The 23,633-nt window shown below is 33.7% G+C and overlaps 4 protein-coding genes across 6 annotated transcripts; 2 read left to right on the forward strand and 2 right to left on the reverse strand.

Annotated features, from left to right (window-relative positions):
* The first annotated feature begins 1,019 nt into the window (after window positions 1-1,019).
* Window positions 1,020-5,385, forward strand: REG (proteasome regulator gamma). Of its 3 annotated transcripts, none has more exons than XM_089702335.1 (5): window positions 1,020-1,206; window positions 1,758-1,895; window positions 2,008-2,226; window positions 2,794-3,009; window positions 4,225-5,385. In XM_089702335.1, the coding sequence occupies exons 1-5, from the start codon at window positions 1,177-1,179 to the stop codon at window positions 4,366-4,368; spliced, it is 747 nt and encodes a 248-aa protein (XP_089558461.1). In that variant the 5' UTR covers window positions 1,020-1,176; the 3' UTR covers window positions 4,369-5,385. The 3 variants fall into 3 exon arrangements, with proteins under 3 accessions (XP_089558461.1, XP_089558462.1, XP_089558463.1); XM_089702336.1 differs by having other exon boundaries at window positions 1,020-1,203; XM_089702337.1 differs by lacking the exon at window positions 1,020-1,206 and adding an exon at window positions 1,216-1,438.
* A 504-nt stretch (window positions 5,386-5,889) lies between these two features.
* LOC149483329 (uncharacterized) lies at window positions 5,890-8,468 on the forward strand. Its single transcript, XM_089702418.1, has 4 exons — window positions 5,890-6,552; window positions 6,801-7,050; window positions 7,854-8,000; window positions 8,195-8,468. Exons 1-4 carry the CDS (start codon window positions 5,995-5,997, stop codon window positions 8,254-8,256), a joined length of 1,017 nt encoding a protein of 338 aa, XP_089558544.1. The 5' UTR covers window positions 5,890-5,994; the 3' UTR covers window positions 8,257-8,468.
* Window positions 8,469-8,509: 41 nt separating this feature from the next.
* Window positions 8,510-22,894, reverse strand: LOC149483330 (uncharacterized). The gene is made up of 18 exons (XM_089702376.1): window positions 22,788-22,894; window positions 18,516-18,676; window positions 18,293-18,424; window positions 17,909-18,088; window positions 17,350-17,742; window positions 16,556-17,258; window positions 16,189-16,310; window positions 15,765-15,923; window positions 15,484-15,662; window positions 15,271-15,403; window positions 15,075-15,189; window positions 12,813-12,887; window positions 12,612-12,739; window positions 12,306-12,533; window positions 11,669-11,873; window positions 11,278-11,429; window positions 9,985-10,194; window positions 8,510-9,498 (listed from the first exon to the last, which is right to left on the reverse strand). The coding sequence occupies exons 1-18, from the start codon at window positions 22,810-22,812 to the stop codon at window positions 9,319-9,321; spliced, it is 3,480 nt and encodes a 1,159-aa protein (XP_089558502.1). The 5' UTR covers window positions 22,813-22,894; the 3' UTR covers window positions 8,510-9,318.
* LOC149483331 (arginine kinase) lies at window positions 12,900-14,938 on the reverse strand (the record flags this gene model as incomplete). Its single annotated transcript, XM_089702884.1, has 1 exon — window positions 12,900-14,938. A coding segment is annotated over one exon (1,395 nt), but the record flags the coding sequence as incomplete, so codon positions are not given.
* Window positions 22,895-23,633: the final 739 nt, after the last annotated feature.

Raw genomic sequence — 23,633 nt, forward strand, 5'->3', positions numbered from 1 at the left:
GACTTGCAGGCTACTGTCAGACAGACTGTCGGACATTTCTTGCGGAAGTTTTCTTGCAGATGGACAGGCGGCCTTATTCTAGCTGTTATGCTAGGCGTCCACTAGGCGGATCGGGCCGGGCCGCATCGCAACGCAAAAATACGCCGGCCTATGTTTTGTATGAAACATCGTCCATTAGCGACGGATCGGGTCGGGGCGGGCCGCAACGCATTGGCGGATATCGCTTCGCAGGCGGATTTCTGCCGGCGGTGCGCTGCGGCCCGGCCCGCCCCGACCCTTCTAGTGGACGCAGGCAGGCGGATGTGAGCGGCGAGCGTCTGTTAGATAAAATCCACCTAGGCGGTCCGCCGCGCCCCGTACAGGTGGACGCAGGATCAAACAGCGCGTCCATTAGAGACGGCCCGTTGCGATGCGACCCGCCCCGATCCGTCTCTAATGGACGCCTAGCATTATTCCTCATTTCCATACATATGCGATAAAAGACGAATAATTAGAATATATATTTAAAATATGAGTAAAATTATAGTATAAAAAGTTACATCTGCTTAAAAAAATGTTGCGTGGTTTTATGAAACCACGGTAAAAGTGAAACTTAGGCACAAAATTATCGTATTTGTACGATAATGACTCCGAACACTGCTTTATACCTACTCGGCAGCCGACCGTCACGCGACATGCGCTACACAGACCAAAAAGTTTGAGACGATGTAATAAAAGTTTCACTTTAAAATTAATAACAATACACAATGAGCATAATTTTGATCAAATTTTGCTCTAAGTAACTAATTAATACATCATATTATCAAATATCACCAATCAATACATCCGTCCGTACCCTTAAAGATTCGTTTTAAAGGTAGTTAAAAATATAATTTAAAATGTACAAAATATAATAAACATTTGAACAAATCAAAACATATTTTTTTAGGTTTACAGAAAAAAAAAACGAAAATAAAGATTGGAAAATGGTATCATCGCAGACGGCAGAGCAGAGTACAGTGTACACTGGTCTGAACTATATTACTTGCTCTGTGCACTGAACACTCATTGTTAAAATTTAAAAGTAAAAAAGCTTCCGTTGAATGTCACATATAATTAGAAATTATTCGCATCGCATTGCATTTGTATTAATTATTTTTACATACCTACCTACGCAATAACGCATTCACTAATATTATGGAATCAAATCATATTGACGCAAACGTGGTAGGATAATTTTTATTTATATATTATTTAAAGCATATTTCCTTGTGTCAGTGAACTGAACGCACCCGATTTTGATATTCGCTCATTCAAGTCGAGCATCACCACACGAGTTAATGAATCAAAGTTAAAACTTCTGTGGGTTTCGTTTATCCAAATTAAACAATTTTTAAGGGATTATTAAATTGAAAACTATTTAAGTTATTGTAAAACAATGACTGACGTGGCGAAAAAGGTAATGATGTGTTTAATTTATTCGTTATAAGTAGGTATAATCAAGTATGTATAAACTCATATTTATTTTTATGTCGTATAGTAAACGAAGTTGACTGTTAAGCATAAATTGAAAGATTTCCATCCGTAACTCGATCTGAGACCTATAACCGGCTATTTGGAAAAAGTTTTGAATTCTTGACGAAACGACATAACCTCACAGTACGGCCATGGTATTGTCATTGTGATCATGGCATACAATTCGCACTTAAACTTTTTATATTGTTTATAACTTGAATATTAACCAAATATTAATCTTAAAACAATTTATACAATTCCAGGTCCAAGACTACAAAGATTCACTCAAACAAAAGGCTGAACACCTTATAATAAAAGGATTCCCAGAAAAAATAGTAAAGTTGAATGAACTTCTAGAAACACCAAACTTCCAAAATAGAGATTTAGTTGATGTCCATCAGGTAAGCTATGGCTAATCATCATTTTATAAATTTATGTTTTTTAAAGTTAACAGGGATGTAATCATACTCACAAAAACTCAACTTGATAATAATTAATTGATATGAATTTCAGGATTTAAACATTCCAGTGCCTCCCCCAGCACAAGCCGCTAACGAGCCCAATGCTAAAAGGCCAAGAGTAGATTCATCGGAAGTTTCCAGCAATTCTACAATAGAAGGAACGAGGGTGTATGCACTTCCCAATGGCAGTGTCCCTTGTAATAAGCCTCTTTGTGACCTTATCCACCTTGTAAAACCTCACATCAGGGAACTTATTGAGGATTCAAACTTGGTAAGTTATTGTTTTTTGAGATTTCTTCAATTAATTGTTAGTTCAATAAGGTTTATAAAAAAATTAATTGTCGTCTGTAAAGTCGGTTTACTGACGTTAGTTGAACGTGACAGCGTCCGATTGTGTTTCTTTGTCGCTCGTTCCGCGCTCTCGCTTGCACTTCAAGCCTACATGGAACGCCTCAGAGCGAGGTAACGCCGCATGAGTCATGTTTTATCATGCGTGCAGCCGGCTTTATTGAATTATAAGACATTGTCACGTCAAAAAAATCGTAAAAATATAGTATTTACTCATGAACATGGCTATATGTATTAGTAGAGTTATGTTCATAGATGTATTGTTGTGTAATTTTCAGTAATGTTTACTAATCTTACAACACATTTAGAAATTACCTCAGTCTATGACTAAGTTGCAAAGATTAATTTATGTTAGAGCTTGTATTGCATTATCATCAAGATGAACATATTTAATAACGGATTAATAACGGATCTTAGTCGTCCATTAATGTACATAATAATTAAATAAAGGATTTTTATTTATTTTATTTATATGTATTCTTCATTTTAGCTAAAAATGTGGATTTCATTTATGATTCCTAAAATTGAGGACGGCAACAACTTTGGGGTATCAATACAAGAAGACACATTAGCAGAGGTACAATCAGTTGAGTCTGAAGCAGCGGCGTTCTTTGATCAAATCTCAAGATACTTCATATCAAGAGCGAAAATTGTTTCAAAAGTCGCCAAATACCCACACATTGATGACTATAGAAGAGCTGTTAGAGTGAGTATAACTTTCTATCAGTTTGTTAAGAAAACAAGAATAAAGTATATATTTCATACAATTTATTGAAATTCTGTGAACATTTAAGTAATTACCTAGTTCTTCTCTTGGATGAAGGAATTTTACTTGTAGATACTTACAAATATTCATCTTTTAATGTACGGTTTTTATTGCGGTTTGTTGAAATTATCATCACTTTTAACTGTGGAAACGTGACCATACCTTGATATTTTTCATAGAATATTTAAAATATTATTTGTATGCTATCAATAGCTAAATAAAATTTTCCGGGTTATAACATGTCTATTACAATATTTTCTAGGACTGAATTTTGGGTATTCTCTGTATTATATTTTTCTTTACTTAAACTTTTTTGGTTTCACTGATTTTTATTTGATTTACAACTGTTTCACCATATTTGTAATAATTTACACAATCTATATAAATAAGATGAGTCACTAGTAATGGAATTTTCAATGAGTATTTAACAGCTAAGAACTGCTGGAAAACTTTGTGTAACACAAATTAAGTTGGGTAATATATTTTGTTAGTAACATAAAAGCACAATATACAGTTACAACCAGTAGGGAAACTTCAAACAACACATTCAAAAATGACTCACGCACACAATGAAGCGTGTTTACGAGAATTGTAAGGGTATTCTTATATCTCAATACCATGTGATAATACCATGTTATATGAAGACCATTTCTAACATGATATATGAAGTTTTCCTACTGGTTGTATCTGTATCTGTATATTGTGATAAAAGTCAGCACAATGCATACTTTGCTAGTTAATGAACAGGTTGCACAGGTTTCTGTTAATTATCTGAAAAATAATCAATATACATTGAACTTATAAACTAAAATTCAATTATCGTATTGTCACCGCTCCTTGATAAGTGTACATGGTTTGAATTAAATCTGTCCGTTAAAAGTGGGTCAAAATCATGTCTAAAGGAATTGGTTACATACAAAGATACAGGTTAAGCTAATAAAAAGAATTAAAAAAGTAATTGCATAGTGGAGATACTTTATTTCAATGGAACATACTGCATCACTAGATATTGATCATCAAAAATATATCTATCATTTTAAGCAGACTGCAATTATTTTTTTTAATCAATTTAATCTTATAACTTTATAAGTCATCATTTAGTAGGTATTCTGTATTTTAAATATATTTTTTAAATAAGCATTCTCTCATTGACAGGAACTGGACGAGAAAGAGTACATCTCTCTGTGGCTAGTCATGTGTGAGATTCGTAACCGCTACTGCTCACTACATGACATAGTCATAAAAAACCTGGAGAAAATAAAGAAACCCCGTTCCTCAAATGCAGATTCATTATATTAGGATATAATTTTAATCTCAATTGTAATATTAGTCACGCAAGGCTCCCTTGTGAATTTAAGGATAATTCTAAAGCTATCTTGTTTTTTATTCACTAGGCAATTCTCTGTATAATACATATAACTCTTCCGATTAAAGCAATAATTAAAATGGGATACAAATCAAATCTTCTCTTTCTTATTTTATCATTGGAAAGTGTTCGAAAGAGAGGGAATGATGGTCATGCCGTGTACAGGTTCATTATTAGAAGGATATAACAATAAATGCTTGATCAATATCAAAACAGGAGCACAAACTCTAGGGCACTTATCAAGTATTGTTTTATAATACAGACTCAATTTTTGTTTGGAGAAAATAATTTAAAATACACAGTTGGATTTTATTGTGATTTTTAATAGTATAATTAATTTTGAGAATTATAACAATAGTTTCAGAATCTGTTTGTAATTACAAAAGCGATTTAATTCAAATATTTTCTAGTGGGTTAAAAATGAGATGCTTATGTTATATCATAGTTTTGTAGCCATTATGATGAAATGGAAAACATTTTATTGCCTTAAAAAGGTGATATTTATAACGTGAAGTAATTATTTCGGATACATTTTATATAATATGAATTTTCAACCATGAGTAAATAAATACAATGGACTCAAATGGATATCACTGAAAATTTTATTTTCACCGTGAGACTGATATAAAGGCTTTCCTAAAATTATTTTTTTACATATAATTTTTTTGTTATACATAAGTACCTACTTACATAAAAAATTTAGCTGCTACAAAACTCTAATATGACACCAACCAATGATGCCCATTTATTCCTTGTAAACTTAGTGTAAGTGCTTACTATTGTATTATCTGTTTCAACTTAATTTATTTAATATTGATAAAATTGAGTTAAGTGCCTAATCGGAAAATATTTCCACATTGACATTAAAAATATAGCTGTCACATGTTCCATAGATATGTTGATGATCAAGATTTACAAAATTGCAATAAATACATTTGTATGAATGTGAACTTGTTGTTTTATTGCGGATAAACTCTGCTCGTACCGAACAAAAGTTTAAAATTGAAACAAATAAGCCATTTTGATGAGTTCCACTTTGGAAGCGTCTAAAATAAACCTTTTAAAGTATCTTAATAGTTTCTTATACATAATAATGTCCGTCTTGAGGGTACATTAGTAAAAGTAGCCAGCTTATGTTTATAAAATTATACATGTTCAAACAATAACATTAGAAGTTTTTTTTACGCACTTGCGTAAGAAGGGTTATACATGAAAAAAACAAATATGGCGCCAAAAAGTAATCATAGGAAAATTTGCAGTTGGGGTTTTGTTTGAATATCTTGTTAAATTATTTACCGAACGTTTGCAAATTTTGTTTTTCCATTAAATATAGGAATATCACAGCAGTCACAGCATATTATGGGATTACGATTATATTCTAACAAGCACAATGCAAGCACACCTAACAAGTTTTTTGCTGGCCATTCATTTTTATAAATAGAACGGTACCTATTATTTTCATTGACGTAAACCAGATTGACATCAAATTTTATAAATCACTCAATTTTAAAATAGATTTAATTTATACTTGATTATGTTGTTATGTTAATTTTTTGAAAATGGCGAGTGACATAGAAAAAGGTGATTTTGGTGATAGTGCTCGCAACAAGTCCCGATATGAGCTTACACCAAAAAACTCGAATCACATATTTAACGGCGCTGGTGAAAATATTCAGTATCACAGTGATTCCGAGTCCACTATTTCTAAAAAAAGTAAAACTCGTTATATTAATCCTGCCATATACATTGAGACTGTTGAAGCTTCGCATTCTTTGACGTCATTACAGACTGACTCTTCTTGCGTTGATGACATCACTCCTCATCCTCATAGCTCTTATAGAAGTAACTCGACTCCATTTCTCACGGGAAGATTGTCTAGTACATCTTCAAGCAGCGTCAAAAGAAAATCGTGCAGATTAGCACAAAATATTGATAAGGATGATATAGAAGAGGAGTCACCGCGATACGATAGGACGTACCGAGAAGATGGTCCTGATACTTTTCGACTATCAGTCGCATCTATGTCCACAACCACAACAGCTAAGGAAGAACGAGAGCGAAATGAGAAAAAGAGACAGGAAGCGTTTAAACAGTGGCTGGAAAGAAAAGAACAAGAGGTATGTTTGAATATTTATTATTTATTTTAGTTGTGGAATTTAGAGCCAGCAACCGTTTAGGCTAACCTAATTTTTTTTTAGTATGATAAACATTGTTATGAGCTAGTTCTATTGTTATTTACATTTATTATTATCGACGATACTTTAAAAAAAATTCGGAAGGGTGTTGATTGTTGAATAAGGTAGTTAAATGGCGTCATATTCAATGGATAGGTACTTCGAAATTTCTATTTGTTGATATATTTTAGAAGCGTGAAAAAGCACGACTCGAAAAGTTAAAGCGTCAAACAGCGCCCAGAACAACGGCGGAGCAACGCGAGGAGTCTTACCGGCGGTGGTTAGAAGGGAAACGTACTCAGCTTGAGCGGCAAAAAGCTGAAGAGATAATGCGTAAATACCGTGAAAAAGAGCGGCTTGAACAGGAGCGCAATAGACGGCAACGTGACAGGGAGGAGAAGCTGGCGGAATGGATACGGAAAAAAGAAGAGGAAATGAAAAGTAAACTTTGAACATACTAATTCTAATCTTTAGTTTAGAAAATGCGTTTTTTTATTGAGCTTTCCTTAGACGTTCATGAAATTAGGTATCGAAATTCTTAGCCTCATTTCATAAAATGGAGTAGAGACAAAGGAGAATGGGCATTTTACTATGGAAGTTGGGCCTGAACACTTGAGTTGGACCAATACACATGAGATATTGTTTTTATAATAGATCATAACACATAAATAAGTATATAAAAAAATAATTAACCGGGTTTTTGTACAGACACATCAAGTTTTATTTCTTTGTGTATAATATTTTTTGCAATTAATAACTGTTATAAGACAATGACAATATCTTTATGTTACCCCAAATCACTTTCACTTACAAAGACGTACTAATCTGAAGCCTTCTATTAACCGAAATACACTAATATTATGTTTTGTAAAATGTGTTGTTAAACTCAGTCACTCCAGTGACATTTCGGTTTATATTTACTTCACTCGAATTAAAAACACCGTTATTGTGCGCAAAATAATAGTCAAATAAATAAAACTTTTTGCCTTGACTGTACAAGAACCCGGTTGATTTATTTTTTTACTTTATTTTTTTCGTTAGGTATACAGTGTAATAATCTATCACAAAAACAATATTTCGTGTGTATTGGTCTTAACCCAAATTTCAGGCCCAATTTGACGCGTCCTCCTTTGCGAATATAGTGTGCCAAAGCAAAACAATAGTCGAATGAAAGAAGGATTGTTTGAAAAATAATTTGAACTTCGAATTATTTATTGCCATTTGATTTTTTAAATTATTTCAAGCAATGAAAACTCGCGCCGAACGTCGAGCTGCGCGCGCCGCTATCGAGGAGCAAAGGCGGCGGGTGCAAGGCGAACAAGCTTACCGCGATTGGTTACGCACCAGCAAGAACAAGCCGCTGCCAGTGCCTCTGAATCAGGGCGAACTTAGTAAATACCATATTTCTTGTTATTTAATAATATTAAAGTACCATATTTCTAGCAAATTTATGGTATCAACATAGAATAAAAGATCTCATGAATCATGTTTTAGTGTAGAGTTTACTGTATGGTGTAGAGGTATGCAAAGGTTATAACTGGAAAATGAACTACTATGGTTTTAATATCTGAATTGAATTTTTCAGGTATGCGGGGTTCTGTTTCACAGATGTATATTAACCCTGTTCCGTGGCAATCCACTATTTGAAATCCATATATTTTTTTAAAATATTTACATTATCTAACTTAATATCGTGTATTATAATAATTGTTTTTGACCGAAGGGTTATAATATTCTGAAATCGCTGATTCAGGAATTATCGTCGATGTATTTTGATAAAATTTTGCAGTTTTTTGAAACATTTGTTAAAATATTGTTAATTTGCTTTTGTTTGTATGTTATCTGTTATTTAGCTTTTAAATAATTTAAAGGAAATAAAATATAGCTTGTGATGAAAAACGTTTTATTTTAATCAATTCTTATACCACTAAACATCTAAATTTCTAAACTAACAATCATAACAGGGTCCCTTCAAGTACACAAATAATTCAAACACATACAAATTGACGCATTACCTACCTTTTTAGAGATTTACTTATAAAATACTTGTTTACGAATTATATTTTATTTTCATAGGTATGCAATGATATTAAAATCTGTGTAATGGCTGAAACACAATCCAAGCAAACATTTAGTGCAAGTATATACTTACCTAGTATTTTATAATTTAGAGGTTTTAGAAAAAACAAGCCTTTATACGACGGTCGCTTTACAATTTTATTCCGCTTTTATGGACAATAGAGAAATAAATTATATTTTGCAGGGTTTGTGGTAACACAAAAATATTATTTTTATAAAACTTCAAATTTCATATTATGTATTAGCAAAAGCTTTCATGCTGAATGAACAAGGGGCAATATGGCTGAAGTTTTCTTAGACGCATGTTCAGTTTCGAGGTATTAGGTATATAATTAAGCTATTGCATAGCTTCTATCGCGGGCCTTGAGCGCGGGGACCGAATCCAGAAATTCCGTAACGAAAAAACCTCACGCTCCCCACTCCGACGGGCACGGAGGTGTGGCTTGAAGGCATAGCATGCAATAGCTTTACCGCGGCAGTCCCCGAGTGCCACACGTTTTTTTTATTTTTATCGTTTCAAGGGACAAAATAATAGGGTAGACAACAATATCAGCTCTACAAAGTATTATGACTCAATTTTAATTAGTTATGATTTTTTAAGACGATTGATGTAAAAAATGTTGCGATTTCCTAATACATTTCTTCTTCCTCCTTTAGTCGTAAAATATCGGATTTGTTCATGAAATAGTATGTCGGTTGTCTTCCTTTTAGGTCTTTGAGGACACGTTTGGCGCCAGCTCTAGTTAGAATGCGGCTGAGTGATTCCATTTTATCTACACCCATCGCGTAGTGTAACGGAGTTCTTTCCAGCTGAAAAAACGATGAATATATTTTTATAACGTTTTTGTAACTAAACATTCTATAGGTTGGTTAAAGCATTAGGAAACATAATTTTATGTGAATGTAAACGAAAATTTCTATTTATGTTGTTATTGATAGAACTGAACTGAAATGCAAGAAATCCGTGTATTTCTTTTATAGATTTTTAAAGTGAAACTTTTATTACATCGTCTCAAACTTTTTGGTCTGTGTAGCGTATGTCGCGTGACGGTCGGCTGCCGAGTAGGTATAAAGCAGTGTTCGGAACCGTACGATAATTATCGTACAAATACGATAATTTTGTGCCTAAGTTTCACTTTTACCGTGGTTTCATAAAACCACACAACATTTTTTTTTATGTCCCCTAATTGAAGGGGTACTGGTACTGTCACTTAGTTGTAGAGATCGCAACAAAGAAGATTATTCTAATTATGATAGTGCTGATGACGACAACGTTTATAATATCTTAGTTCTTACATTATCCCCAGTCTTCAACAAATTGGGAAATGTCTCCGCCAAGTAAGAAACGACGTCCTCATGTTGAGCAAGTACAGCTACGTGTAACGATGTTCTTCCGAAGGAGTTTTGTGCCCTTGCTAAAGTGGCCCCGCCGTCACGGGAGAGGATCTCCCGGACTAATGATACGTCCCCGCGTCTCGCTGCCCCGTGGAGACGTTCTCGCGATTCCTAACCATGGATGGAAGAAAGTTGTATTCTTTTATAGATGGAAAGTATATTTAATAGAATGAAACTGTTATTTGTTTGATGGATACATCCATAAAAAGCTAAAAATTTATCGTTTTTTCAGGAAATGAGTTGGCAGAAAGATATAGCAGTCAATTTATAGCAACCATAATGCTATAAATATTTTTGTTGGGCTACCACGCTATAATATATTGATCTATTTAAAAGCCTGGTATACGGTATTTCTTGTATTTTTTAATACTCTGGCGGTCAGGTTTTAATTACTTTCGAAGTCGTGGCGTGTGTGCATCCCCCGACACGGACGACGGATAAGTCACCGTGTCTAGCTTTCGTGATTTTTTAAAAAGCGCGCAATATTTTAGTGTTTTTTTTTATGAAACTTCTTATTATAGCAAAAATTCTAAAATTCCTTTAGTAGATAAACATTAGGTTATAACGTCCTAGATTAGCATTTATTTGCAACAATTGGGTTTGTTATTTCTATAATTATTTCAACATTCCACCAAAAATTCGTCGCTGTTTTTTAAATTTATCCTAATTAAATGAGAACTAAATAAATACTTTGCTATTTTATGGACATATCCAACTAAACACACCAGTTGGAAAAGTATGCAAAATATTGTGTAGTCACTAGTCAGTGGCATAATAATAGGGTAGCACCCCGTTGGACATTACAATAATAATAAGGTCAAGGTGAAACATTCATTCAGTTGATAAAATAATAACAAAGTTGATATCTTTTAATGGATACCTATTATTAGTTACTTAAAAAAGGGTAGTGAGGGGCTGCCACAGACATACATTGGGGCTGCTCTAGTGTAAAAGCCTGTTTATATACACAATATTTTTTATATCTCAAGCCAATTTGCCAATAAGCTTCTGAAAATATTTAAGTTAAAGTTACAAGTTTCAAAATTGTCATGTTTAGCAGAAACTTTTGTCGTCGAAGAATTTAGTCAAATAGAATATGTATTTTCTGTTCTGATGATTTAATTGTGCAGTAAAAACTAAAAAGTTGGAGGTATAAATGTTTGAAAATACTAAATTAAATTAGCTTTAAAATACCTCGAATGTAGGAATGGAACCAAGTAAATTGGCCATATCACTATCTCCCCGCTGTGATATAACTTCGTTGATAGGTACGCCATCTTCGTCCACTACGTCTAGTATGTGATCATATCCTTGCAATAATAATTCCATTATTTTATCGCTATTGCCTAAAAAATCAATAGGTATTTATTATTTTTGATGATGATTGAGCAATTATTATTAATTTATCGAATTAGGTATTTATATTATATCGTGTTTCTGTTTTAAAATTATATTTGCGCTACACAGGCCGAATGTTTCAGTCACCAGTTTCTGATCTCCAGCTAAAACTGAATATTAATTAGCCCTAAACACCAAAGCATTTTAAATTTAATGGATTCCAAACGTAGGTACACTTTAAACTGACCTCTAGCTGCCAAATGAAGGACAAAGCGATCAATTTCCGCCGTGTTCTCCAGAACATTGGCCTGTATGGAGATATCTCTTGCAGTTCTATACAACTCATCCCGGTACCCAATGCTGACGTCTGTTTCTTGTAGCAATTGAAACAGAGCATTGTTTGTATGGGGTCGAGCTGCTGCGAAGTGTAGCATCGATTGACCGTGTTCGTCCTTAAATAAATGGACAATTATTAATGGTAGGATGTTTGGATGTGTGTTAAAACGTAAAAAGTTCCAGAATCGTTAACTTCTCGAACCGTTAATAATAAAAAATCGTGTTAACGTGTAGAAGTGAAGATGATTATTTTCCCGCCAAAATTAAGATAATTATATGTCCTGTCGTAAATTCAAATTCAATATTAGTTACTTAGTGTGATTCACAAAGTAAAGAAAATAAATACATCAAAGCCCGTAGTAAAAAAAAAGTTATTTATCAAATTTAACACATTCATTAACAAAGTTGTTAAGAGATTGAATTTTGAGTCTGTTAAGTCTATGACTATGTCTCTGTGTCAGTGATGTTGGTTAAACAGATGTGTAATGTATCGAGCAGTTGTGTATTTGCACAATAACCCACTAAATATTATCCGTATCCATACATACCCGATCCGCGCTAGTGTGAGCAGCCTCCGGCGCGTCCGGGCTGGGCTCGTGCAGCGGCTCCACAGTGATCACGTCGATGGGCCGCGTGGGCCGCGTCGTGGTCCGCGCCGCACTACGCACCGCGTTCAGCGGCTTCGTGTCCATCCTCGACTGGGACACATCCTCGTTTGGTGGTGGATAGTCGTTCTCAAAATCTGGCAGACCTTTCGTTAGCAGCACGTTTGATTCCTGTTGTTTGTCACCACACCAGTATTAAAAACACCCTATAGTCAAGAATAATTATATAAGTATTAAATATTCACTTACCGGCGTACCTAATCGAGGCTTTTCGTGATCAGGGAAATTATGAAGGAACGATGCGAGGAACGCGATCGGATCTTTCGGTTTCACGTTCGCCACCTCGGTCAGACCTTTGATCAAAGGATCGCCGAGAGCTGAAATAACAGTTTCCACGTCAAGATCTTTCGTTCCAAATTTATTAGACTTTTCCATTTTAAAATGCCTTACACTTAGCGAGGTATCTGCCCTCTTCGGTGTGAAAGATGGGAATGTCCAATTGGCCGTTCGTTGCGTGACTCGCGTCTGAAAGCGATCAATTATTCAGTGTCGACCTTCGATATTACAACGCCACTGGATTAGTCGCACATGTTTATACATGGGGCTTAACTACCGCGACTGAAAGGAAAATCGAATAGCGGAAGTGGCAAGTTATTAACACACAAAGCTTTTTATTATTTATACTTTATAGGTCATAGCTACATCGATTTATTTTTAAAAACCTTTTCAGTCAGAGCTATTACGATTTATTTTTAGAAAAAAAATTTCCTCATGAAAATTTTCTGATTGTAAAAATATCTACATTTAAAATTTATATATCTCATCGATTTTTATTTCTAAACACACAGCTACAATATAAACACCATTTAAGTTTTGGAAAGACAGAGGTGTCTGGTGCTTTCTGTGAGTGCGTTTTAAAAGCTTTGTTTAATAAACTACTTCGTGTATAAGCGTGATCGTTTAGCAAACACGTCGTCCTGAAGTGTTCACGAACACGCCACTCACAATGTGTCTAGAAATACTTAACATTCAGTACTGACCTAAGAGTTAATAGAGCCTTTAATTCCTAGATGCAATGTTCTCCGGGCACCTATGCCTTTCCAACATCATTATTATAATGAAAATTAATACTAATTGAGTGAAATTATGAAACTAAAAGTGATTTATTGCAAATTTAAATTTTAGTGTTTCTCATCCAGCCCGCGTACGTTCAAATCCGCCAGACTGCTTCTTTTTCTTCGGAATATATTACTCAACATTGTCGCTATATGTGCAGAATTCTGAAGAGATAAATCTCTTTCAAGATGTAGAAGATTAGATATCGCAGTTGCGAAATCATTAAAACAATTTATTTCAGTTACACTTAAACTTTGATAGTTGCTGACCTTAGCAATATCTTCGCTAACAGTTTCACGATATTGTAGTCCCCTCATTGCACATAGGTGCTTGATATTCTCCAAATCTTTTGATAACCCAGGAAAGTTAATAATAAGATTAAAACGAAGTCCCGCCCCCAAAAATGTAGGTCTGCTAGATAGATGGCCGAGTCTTTCATGCCAAACGAAATCAAGTTTGCTATGAAGGTACCTCATGATATTAGAAATTCTACTAAAAGGCAGCCCAACTTCGCCTGGGGAATCAAGGGGTGTTGAGATAATTACCCTTAAGTGGTCATGAACATTTATCCATATTGCCACTGTTTTATCGTCGCTAATGAAAACTCCTCGACCATATGACCAATGTTTTCCGTGCAAACGACTCAAGTCATCGATTTCGTCTCTTTCACACAGAGGAATCAGTAGTCCAGAAGATGCTAGAGTTGCGCTTACTTCAGATGGTTTTTCTAATACTTCATTAAGTGTATAGTAGCTGCCTCCTTTTTGGTCTGATTCAGGACTTAGGAGCCCGATTATATTTGTAAATTCAGCATTTAGCAATATTGTAGTGATAATTCTTTCAATTGCTTCTAGTTTACCGATTTTGAGATTAAGAGGTAATTCAAAACCGTCTATATTCCTTGAACATTCTATATTACCCGATAAAACAAACTCATCACTTGGATCCACATTCAATTCAACCAAAGGCTCCGATGATGTCGAGGGATTAGAAACAACTGAATTATTAACAAAATCAGACGGGGGATGAAATGGCAATTCATAGGAAATGTTAATGTTATGCAGATCCTTTAAAAGTGGTATCAAAAATTCACTAAAGACATCATAAATATAATAATCCGGCGCTGTCACTCCACCCGGAAAATCCTCTTCTACTGTTTGAATTATGTTACGATTTTCAGGTATTTTTTTAACAGCAGGCCATATGACATCGAATAGGTCATGGTCTAATTTAGTGATTCGATGTTTAATTAATTCATACACAGATTTTTTAAGAAATCTTCCAAGAACTAACGGAGGAGTAGCTTTATTTGATGATGCTGAAAGAGGTGTACGCGTTTGTTTCGCTGATGTAAGGAGACGATAGCAGCGGTCTAATGTATCCAGTGACTCCGGGGTATCCAAAGAGCGTCGGCTTGATACACGATCCTCTGGCACTATATAAATAATTATTAGTATGATTTAGATTAAACAGAATATTCAACAAAAAGTCAAATTGACAATAAATTGAAGATTATTATTATTATTTACTCTCATAAAACAAACAAACAAAATTTTAGACTGTAATCCTTAGTGATAATTTTCACTTGTGACTTACCTTTATCAGAAAACATTTCTTTTATTTCTTCTTCACCGATACCGAAATCAGTTAAAAGGTGATTAAATGGTAGCAAATTGGGGTTTTTATAGTAATCATCAGCAGATTGACCGTTCTGAAACAAATATGACTCTATTTGATTACGAACAAGTGAAATAAAAATTAATACTTCTTCTAATAGTTAATTCTTCATTACATCATCCAAATCCTTAGAATTGGCGCCAAGTTGTTGGAGTAAATTATAATAATGGCCGTTGTCTGGTAAAACAGCCGCGTAGTGTAAAGCCGTTCGACCCTCAAAATCGACCGCAGACAGTGTCTCTGGAAAACTGTTGAAAAATATCTCAACATTCTTCTTTTAAAAAAATAACAACACTAAGATGAAAAATAAATTTCGGAATATATTTACCGTCCCCCTAAGTATTTTATAATATTTGTTTTTCCATAAACCGTTGCTACATGTAGAGGCGTAGCGCCATTTGCAGATATCGGATCACGAGCTATGGCAAATTTCCGTCTATCTAACGCCGCTTGAAGTTCCCTTATATTTCCATTTTTGGCAGCCAAATGCACTTTGTTTATCTTTTGCTAAAAGTTATTTACCACATTAATAATTGTGAGCGCACAAATAGATAAAAATACTCCAATTCAATTTTTATTCAATAGGTCTGTAAAGTATTCTATGCTTACCATGTAAGTCGGTACATTTTCCAGAAATGCTTGAATTTCCAAATTATCGGAATATCTTCCGATAAGTCTCGATCCTTCGCCATTTAATACTAACGTCGCCAGCATTTCCATATTGCCCGTATTAATTAGTTCAGTTACTTCGGGATCTATTTGATTATCCTGGGAGGATAAAATATAGCTGATGAATTTCAATTATTCAATAATAGTAGTTAAACATTGAAAACATAGGCATTCGCGCACTACTTTCTATTTAACACAATGTTATAATCTAATAAGCTAGCAAATTATCTTTAACGGTGTATCGTGTCTGTGAAAAATATATCGGTGTGCTACAATGATGCTTTTTGAAACGGCACGAGAAATATCTATTATCAATGTTACCTTTTCAATAGACTGTTAATATTACTCCAATAAGAATACTTACGACAGTAATAAGATCCCCGTTTCCTTTTAAAGTTACACTTGCATCTTGTGAGTCTTTTTCAGCTTCACTACTCACAATACCTTCTATAAGACTTTCTTGGGTATTGCGACCGTTGGTGTTGCCTTAATGTGTAAAACAAAAATATTGAACTAGTAAGGGACCCTAAGTAATAATTATATATTTTTATTAAAAATAATATTTGCTTAAATTGCATGTGATGTGCCAGAAGAAACCCTGTCACTCCTAACAGCACTTCCAGTTTTTTGTGTTTCCTTTGCGATAATGTGTATGTCATTGTGTTCGGTTTGTGTGTCACCCTGTACTTGTACATCATCGTCATCTTCGCTGTGATCAACGTTGATATTACCTTCATTAACTACAATCGATGCGTCCTCTGCTTGAGAATCATGTATTTGTACACCGTTAAATTTATCGCTTTCTTCATTCGCTTTAGATTCAATTGATTGTGAATCATTATGAGTATTTGAATGAATGTTGTTATTTATTGGATCACCTGTTTCTGAATTCTGATGATTATTTTCAACTCGATACACATCATGCTCATCGTTATCATGTGCCTCATTTGAATTGATATAATTTTCTGCCTCGTTATCTTTGCTTGTATCGTCGACTTCTGGGTTCAGACTATCGTAATTTTTATCATCTACGCCGTCATTTGTATCGTTCAAGTTTTCTTCAAAGTTATTTTTATTTATTTGATCTTCAGTTGTAGATTCAGGCTCTTCTTTAGATTCAATAGATGTGGTTTCGTCTACATTTTCATTAATTTGTTCACTTTTAGGTGCCTGATCATGCTCAGTAGTATTTTCAGTTTCATCTACTTCAGTCTTTGCTTCTGTTTCTCCATTATTCGCAGAATCGTCGTTATTTTCTAATGATATATTATGATCATTAGATATTTCTTTATCTGGAACGCTATCAGATTCAATAGCTTGCTTTTCCTCCTCTACATTCTCCGTATCTTTTGGATGGTTTTCCTCAACAGCATCATTTTTGTCGTCTTTACTATGCTCTTCTAGTTTAGAGCTGATATGTTCCTCAATATTTTCCTAGAACGTAAAAAGAAAATCATGCGGATGACTTTTAAGCAATGCAAAGAAATAAAAAAGTTTTACTAAACATGCATTGTGTGCTGCTCACCTGAATATCTGTTTCTTTATTTTGCGTTATTTCATTTGAGTCGTCCGTATTTTCTTCAATTATTGGTTCCTTTTCATTACTGTCGTCTAGTTCAGGTAAACTACTGATCAATTCATGTGTACTACTATTTTTCATGGCACTTGTGTTTTTTTCTATACTTTCAGATATTGTATTAGATATTGTTTTTGATGAAATATTCTCCGTTGATGCTTTAAAATTTTTTCTTCTTGGTTTTTTATTTAATTCAGATGTATAATCAGTATTTAATATTTTCCAATCCCATGAAGGTGGATATGAACTAGACGGGGTTCTGGGAGCATCAGGTAAAATTTTTAGGTGATTCTTGTCAATTTCTTGGGGTCTGTTGATGTAGTAAGCAGGCGTCTTATTTTTCTAAAAACAGAAATGATTTACATTACAGTTATCCTTCTTCCATTGCATGTCAACTAACAAAATTTAAATTATTAAATGAATCACATTATTCAATGAAAGCATTATGGTGATACAAAATTAATAAAAAAGTGTTATAAAATGGTTATAAATGGATTTTTCTACGCACATTATCCAACGCTCCTTCATCTGCTCCAAAGCTACTTAGGGTTTTAAATGTATGCTGATCATCCTTAACTATTGCCGCATAATGTAGTGGTGTTCGGCCGTCGTTATCTATTTCATTTATACCTTGAGGATACCTTTCTATAAGATATTTCAAAATTCCCCCATGTCCTAACCCTGCCGCCTAAAATAATAAATTAAGTTCAAGCAAATTATTTTTTCGTTGCAGTCTGTTTATAGATGTTTATATATAAAATCATATAAGTATAACTTTTATGCATCACGTTTACATATTTGTTTTCGTATTCGTTTCTATCTCTTTTTTTTAGGTGTACCTACATCGTCTGAACGAAGCACAAAAAGATTCATATTATGTTTGATTACTTACTTTGTGACATACAGTCATGTTATTTGAATCTCTGCTTGATAGAATTTGTGGAGGAACCGGGTCATTCGTAAGTTTAATAAGGCCTTCCAAATTGTTTTGAATAACTGCATTATGTATATCTCGAATTGTGTTCTGAAAAATTATGTTATAAGTTACAAATGACGGCAATTACAATCGGTAAAAAAGGTGAATTAAACTTTTAGCTGAAAATATTAAAGATTACCATCATGTAAGGTACGGCTTCCAAGAATTTCTTTACAATAGGCTGGCTGGAGACCTCGCTCAGCAGCCTGGAGCCCTGCCCCTCCCACACCACGCGCTGTAAGCGCCCCATGTCGCATTCGTGACACCATATTCGAATGTTATGCCGCTTGATCACCAAACCTGTTGTAATTTATTATTATTTTAGATCTGTAGCGTATAATTTTGGATCCTATTTTATAGGTATATAATTTCATTATTGGGATGTGTGACCGGATGTAGATTCATGCGTCATACCCAATTTTATAATTGTTATAATCAATAGTAAGAAGAATTCATGTTAATTTTTTTCTGTTTCTATTGTTTACAAAATGAGCATTCCTTTTTTTAAGTGCATGGAATAAATGTTTTACCGGTATAAAATATGGTACTTTACAGTTTGCATGGATCAGAATACCAGCAATTATTACACATATTGTTTTTCTATCACGAGACAAAATTTGATGCAAGTAATGGGGATGGAAATATTATATGTTTTGGTGATTGTCTTAAATCTTCCTCAAAATTATCCCTTATCACGAAATTTGTCTCCTCTTTGATTTAAAACAAATAATGTTTTCTTTGTAATAAACGAGGACAACGGTAAATTATGTAGTTTGTAAAGCAAGCCACCTTTCAGGAATTTGTTAACTTTTTGAAATATGAAAGTAATAAATTTAATTAGGTACACGACATCGGAATTCTACATAAAGCAAAACATTTAAATGTTAGTACAAAGTTATATTTTTTCTAGAAACACTAATCAATAAAAAAGTTCAAGGCTAATCGGCTGTCAATAGAAGACGTGGGAAATATTGGCTGGTGCGTTAATGAATCTCGATACAGTGATAGGAAGGATAGAAATGGGTTTAAAATAGAATCTTAAATTGGATTAGAAAATGAGCAGAAAAAACAGAAATAAGAACAGAATCGCCGACGTTGGTTTGATCGTTATGCGCCAAAATGATGTGAACGGTCATATTTTCAGTCTAAAATAGGACACCACCTTCCATATTGGAGTCTGAAGATGTATTCTTATATTCATAGTGTGATAATAGAATAGTCGTTTCAAGATGATAAAAACTACTGTATTAAATTTAAATTTCTTGTTAATAAGCTGTAGGTTAACCCAACATCAAAATATAAATATAACTGTTGCTAAATAACGTCAGCCTTATGCGGGTTACTTAGTCACGGTATGTGGGTGGGTAACGCGTATAATAATATTAATTATTTTAAACATAAGTACTAGTAATTTCTTAAGTCCTGTTGAAAATGTCGTCACCTTATAACCACTTCAATACTAGTTATTGTACATGTATAAATTACAATGCACATGTTAAACTTTTGAGGTGCGTATATATAGGTAATACTAGCTTTCCGCCCGCGGCTTCGCCCGCGTTTTGAAAGAAAAACCCGCATAGTTCCTGTTCCCGTGGGATTTACGGGATAAAACCAATCCTATGTGTTAATCCAAGTTACTCTCTATATGTATGCTAAATTTCATTGTAATCGGTTCAGTAGTATTTGCGTGAAAGAGTAACAAACACACATCCTCACAAACTTTCGCATTTATAATATTAGTAAGAAAGATAAGATATAAGAGATTAAAGAGTGATCATGTTGGCTGAAATGATACCTATCTGTTTCATTATGCGACTTCAGTTAGGTACTTATTGAATTTAATGGACTGATGAAAAGAGGACTCTTTTAGGAGGATAATACATTTTTAAACATCAAAGGATAATATTTTGCGTAGTAGGTTGTAACTTGTAGTGCTGTATGAAAAAATTAATTACATTGTAGTTGTTATGAAAATTTAAGTAGGTACTTGAAGACCTGAAATTCGTGTGTCAAGGCTATTTAAAACCTCTGGTTGAAAGACAGACAAGTTTAATGTTTAATGACTCAACTACCATCGATCGAAGCCTACACATGCCCTTTCATACCATGTGTCCAATGTAGGACATCGCTGTCAATAGTCATTATGTTCCCTCACTACTCAAAACATAGTTTGTATTGACTAATTCCGACTTGGTACTTGGTAGTATCGATTAAGATTTTATCGTTGTATCGATGTATACCATTTACCTACAATATGTATCATACATTGTTCTTGGCTTACTAATCATACGGTTGAAATAATTAGGTACTATTTCTCATTTTTCTTTGGTGCCTAGACCTATGACGTCATAGCACATAGGCTAAGTAACTTATAATATAACAAAGCCAATTTTATGTATAGTCTATTGTATTGTCAAAGATCGCAACCGAGTAATATATTTTTTTATAATAAAAACAAGAGGACAAAGGACTAACGATGTAACAATAATTGTCATAAAATACATCCGCAGAACCTAAGTAAAGTAATAAGGTGTTCAATGAAGAGGTGAATCAAAAGTTATTGCGTAAAGAGCAACAAGTTTGCGTGACACTCGGTCGAAATCGTTTCAGATTAGCATAATACGAACTTACTGAAACACTGAAAAGAACTGATTTGTGCAAGCGATAACACTTATTGCTTTTATTTTGTTTAATAGCTAATTTAAAAACTTGTCTCACACTTTCGGTAACGGTTTGATGACGGCTTATAAAAACTATAATATAACATTGAAAAGGTGAAAATTATTTAACGGGTGCGGCTTGCCAGAAAGGCTAGTACAAAAATAAATAATTCATGACCACGCAATATTTCAGCCCCGCCTTAAAGAGCCAAGCCTTTATCTACACGCTAAAAATGTACTTGCGACGTAACGCTTCTATTTAGATTTTTCTACCCGCATATAGGTACATGGTGTTCAATAAACGGTATTTTATTTCAAATTACTTAAGACGAATCCGGGTTTAAGTATAACAGAGAAGATTGTTTATCGTAGATCAACTTTCACCATAACAAGAATATCTAAATAAACGAAATATTTTTTTTTAAGTTTAAAAAACATGTTATCTATAGAATAAAGTACATTATTACTGTAAAGTAAATAAATCAAACAAATTATGACTAGTATTAAGATAATTATATGGCTGCTACGAAATGCCTACAAAACGCTACGAGCGTGGAATTTACATGCATGCTTTGACCATTATGGCCAATGCAAACAGAATAACTAAGTAGACTTTCTTTGAGGATAGTATTATAAGTTATAACTTGAAGTCCAGTTTACAATTACTAAAAATTGAATTACCTTCACGACACTATATACATAGTTGGGCTGATAATGTAACTTTAGTCTATGACTAAAGTTTTAATAAGTATCTACGGTATGATTTCTTGTACAGTCTAAAAGTAAAATTATTTAATTCCAACATATTTTATTTATATACAAGTAAGTAGCTAATACTAATTGGATTAAATTAATTAAATTAATATGTTATTTCAAATTAACTAAATCAAATATATTCGATATCTAGAAAGAAATTAATATGGAAATACGAACGAATAAAAACGAGCATATCAAGCGTTCTTACATAATTGGTCACTTAATTCACGAAACTTACCAAAGTGGCAATAAAACTATTTTCGTCATGTTATATTTAAAAGTACGATTTATTTTATTCTAGATTCAGATTAAGTTAAAAAATTTAATGATATGCCACATTAGCACACTTTATTTAAAACTTGGAACTTGCAAAAAAGCTCTTATACATGTTAATCAAGCTTTAATTATCTCTGATTAAAAAAAAAATAGTGCATAAACAAAATAATTTTTGTAAATAAGTATGCAATAATGCGTTATTCTTAATAAACTTTTAAAACTTATCAATATTTTAACTTTAACTTCGTTGATGTATAATCAAAATAGCGCTAGATAGTTAAGTTTTTTACAATTTATTAAACAAAATATGATCAAGCATTACGTGATTTGTATCAAATACACAATTTGTAAAACATCATTCTGTCAAATGTACGACTCATCTCTTGAAAAAAAAAAGATAACTTCCCTGAAATATTTATTACTAATCAGCACCGACAATAAAGTTTTTAAAGGCATTTCTTTGTGTGAGATGATAATTTCTCATCGGTAAATTAAAACAACAATTCAAATAAAATATAAACCGAAACACTTAAACATATAGAACAAAACTGTGGAAATGAAGCTCAAACAAAGTAAGAAAAATAATGATTGTTTATGTTAATTTCTTACCAAGAGTTTTAAGTTTCTTAAAAGCACAATAAAAAAGTATTTAACTGTAATTCTTCTAATTACTTACTTCTATATTTTTTTAAAACAATAATTAGTAAAGTAATATTTACCTGGCTGGTTCGGTCGGGACGGCATGTTGGCTACAGGCAACGCGAGCAGAGTGCGCGCCGCGCGGTAGTGCGCTAGCGTGTGTCCGGCCGCGTCCCGCGCGCCCCGGCTCGCGCCCGCCCGCTCGAGCAGGCCGGCCATCGCCGCCTCATCGTGACAAACCGCCGTGTAGTGGAGGGCGGTGCGACCTTCCTAATATCGGTTGAGATAAACCCATCCCCAAAGCTTGTTCTCAATTTTTTTTAAAGGTACCCCCTGGAGCTAGGTTGTTTGGAGCTTTCTGCTGAGCTTTTTATCTTTTCATTCTCTAGCGATTTTTAAGAAATGCCTTGGGATCGACCCTATGGTTGATCTGATAGAAGATTGGTTCGACTTTGCTGTTAAGCTGTCGGACGTTGGTCCGGACTCCGGATTATGTAAAGCTTTCAATGTTATAAAATCTATATGCTATTTGGACGTGATGTTTTCAGAATGAGATAAGTAGGTACATTAGTCTCCTAAACCATGATCTAATTAAAATTACCAATGCTTTTATAATCAGTTTAACAAGTCTTTTTAAGTATGCTATTCGCATCGAAATCATTACCAACTATCTAATACGATAAGATTTAAATGTACGCTTAGATATTTAAAACTACGCAACGGATTTGGATGCAGTTTTTTTTAAGGATTTTTTAAAGTTTTTAACAGTATTTTAGTAGTTAGTACAAGTTTCAAACAAAGCGGACGTAAGGACGGATCATAAACCGCTGCATCCTTTACGAAGTTTCGAAGATGTTATACAAAGAGCTTTGATTTTAAGTCTAAAAAACGTGAGTATACCCAAAACAAAGCAAAGTTAAAATAGA

The sequence above is a fragment of the Colias philodice genome, chromosome 13 (assembly GCF_061535455.1).
Source record: "Colias philodice isolate Cphi_HAF_F1 chromosome 13, ilColPhil1 Martin Lab GWU primary, whole genome shotgun sequence".
In the NCBI taxonomy this organism is placed as follows: domain Eukaryota; kingdom Metazoa; phylum Arthropoda; class Insecta; order Lepidoptera; family Pieridae; genus Colias; species Colias philodice.

Bases quoted from the DNA above. Each gene is read 5' to 3' on its own strand.
- REG (XM_089702335.1), top strand. From the start codon at position 1,177: ATGGAATCAAATCATATTGACGCAAACGTG. The intron at 1,896-2,007 runs GTAAGCTATGGC...TATGAATTTCAG, and splicing joins ATTTAGTTGATGTCCATCAG to GATTTAAACATTCCAGTGCC. The intron at 3,010-4,224 runs GTGAGTATAACT...TCTCATTGACAG, and splicing joins ACTATAGAAGAGCTGTTAGA to GAACTGGACGAGAAAGAGTA.
- LOC149483329 (XM_089702418.1), top strand. From the start codon at position 5,995: ATGGCGAGTGACATAGAAAAAGGTGATTTTGGTGATAGTGCTCGCAAC. The intron at 6,553-6,800 runs GTATGTTTGAAT...GATATATTTTAG, and splicing joins TGGAAAGAAAAGAACAAGAG to AAGCGTGAAAAAGCACGACT. The intron at 8,001-8,194 runs GTAAATACCATA...TGAATTTTTCAG, and splicing joins TCTGAATCAGGGCGAACTTA to GTATGCGGGGTTCTGTTTCA.
- LOC149483330 (XM_089702376.1), bottom strand. From the start codon at position 22,812: ATGCCGTCCCGACCGAACCAGCCAG. The intron at 18,089-18,292 runs GTAAGTAATCAA...TTATTATTTTAG, and splicing joins ACATGACTGTATGTCACAAA to GCGGCAGGGTTAGGACATGG. The intron at 17,743-17,908 runs GTGCGTAGAAAA...TTCTGTTTTTAG, and splicing joins ATGAAGGAGCGTTGGATAAT to AAAAATAAGACGCCTGCTTA.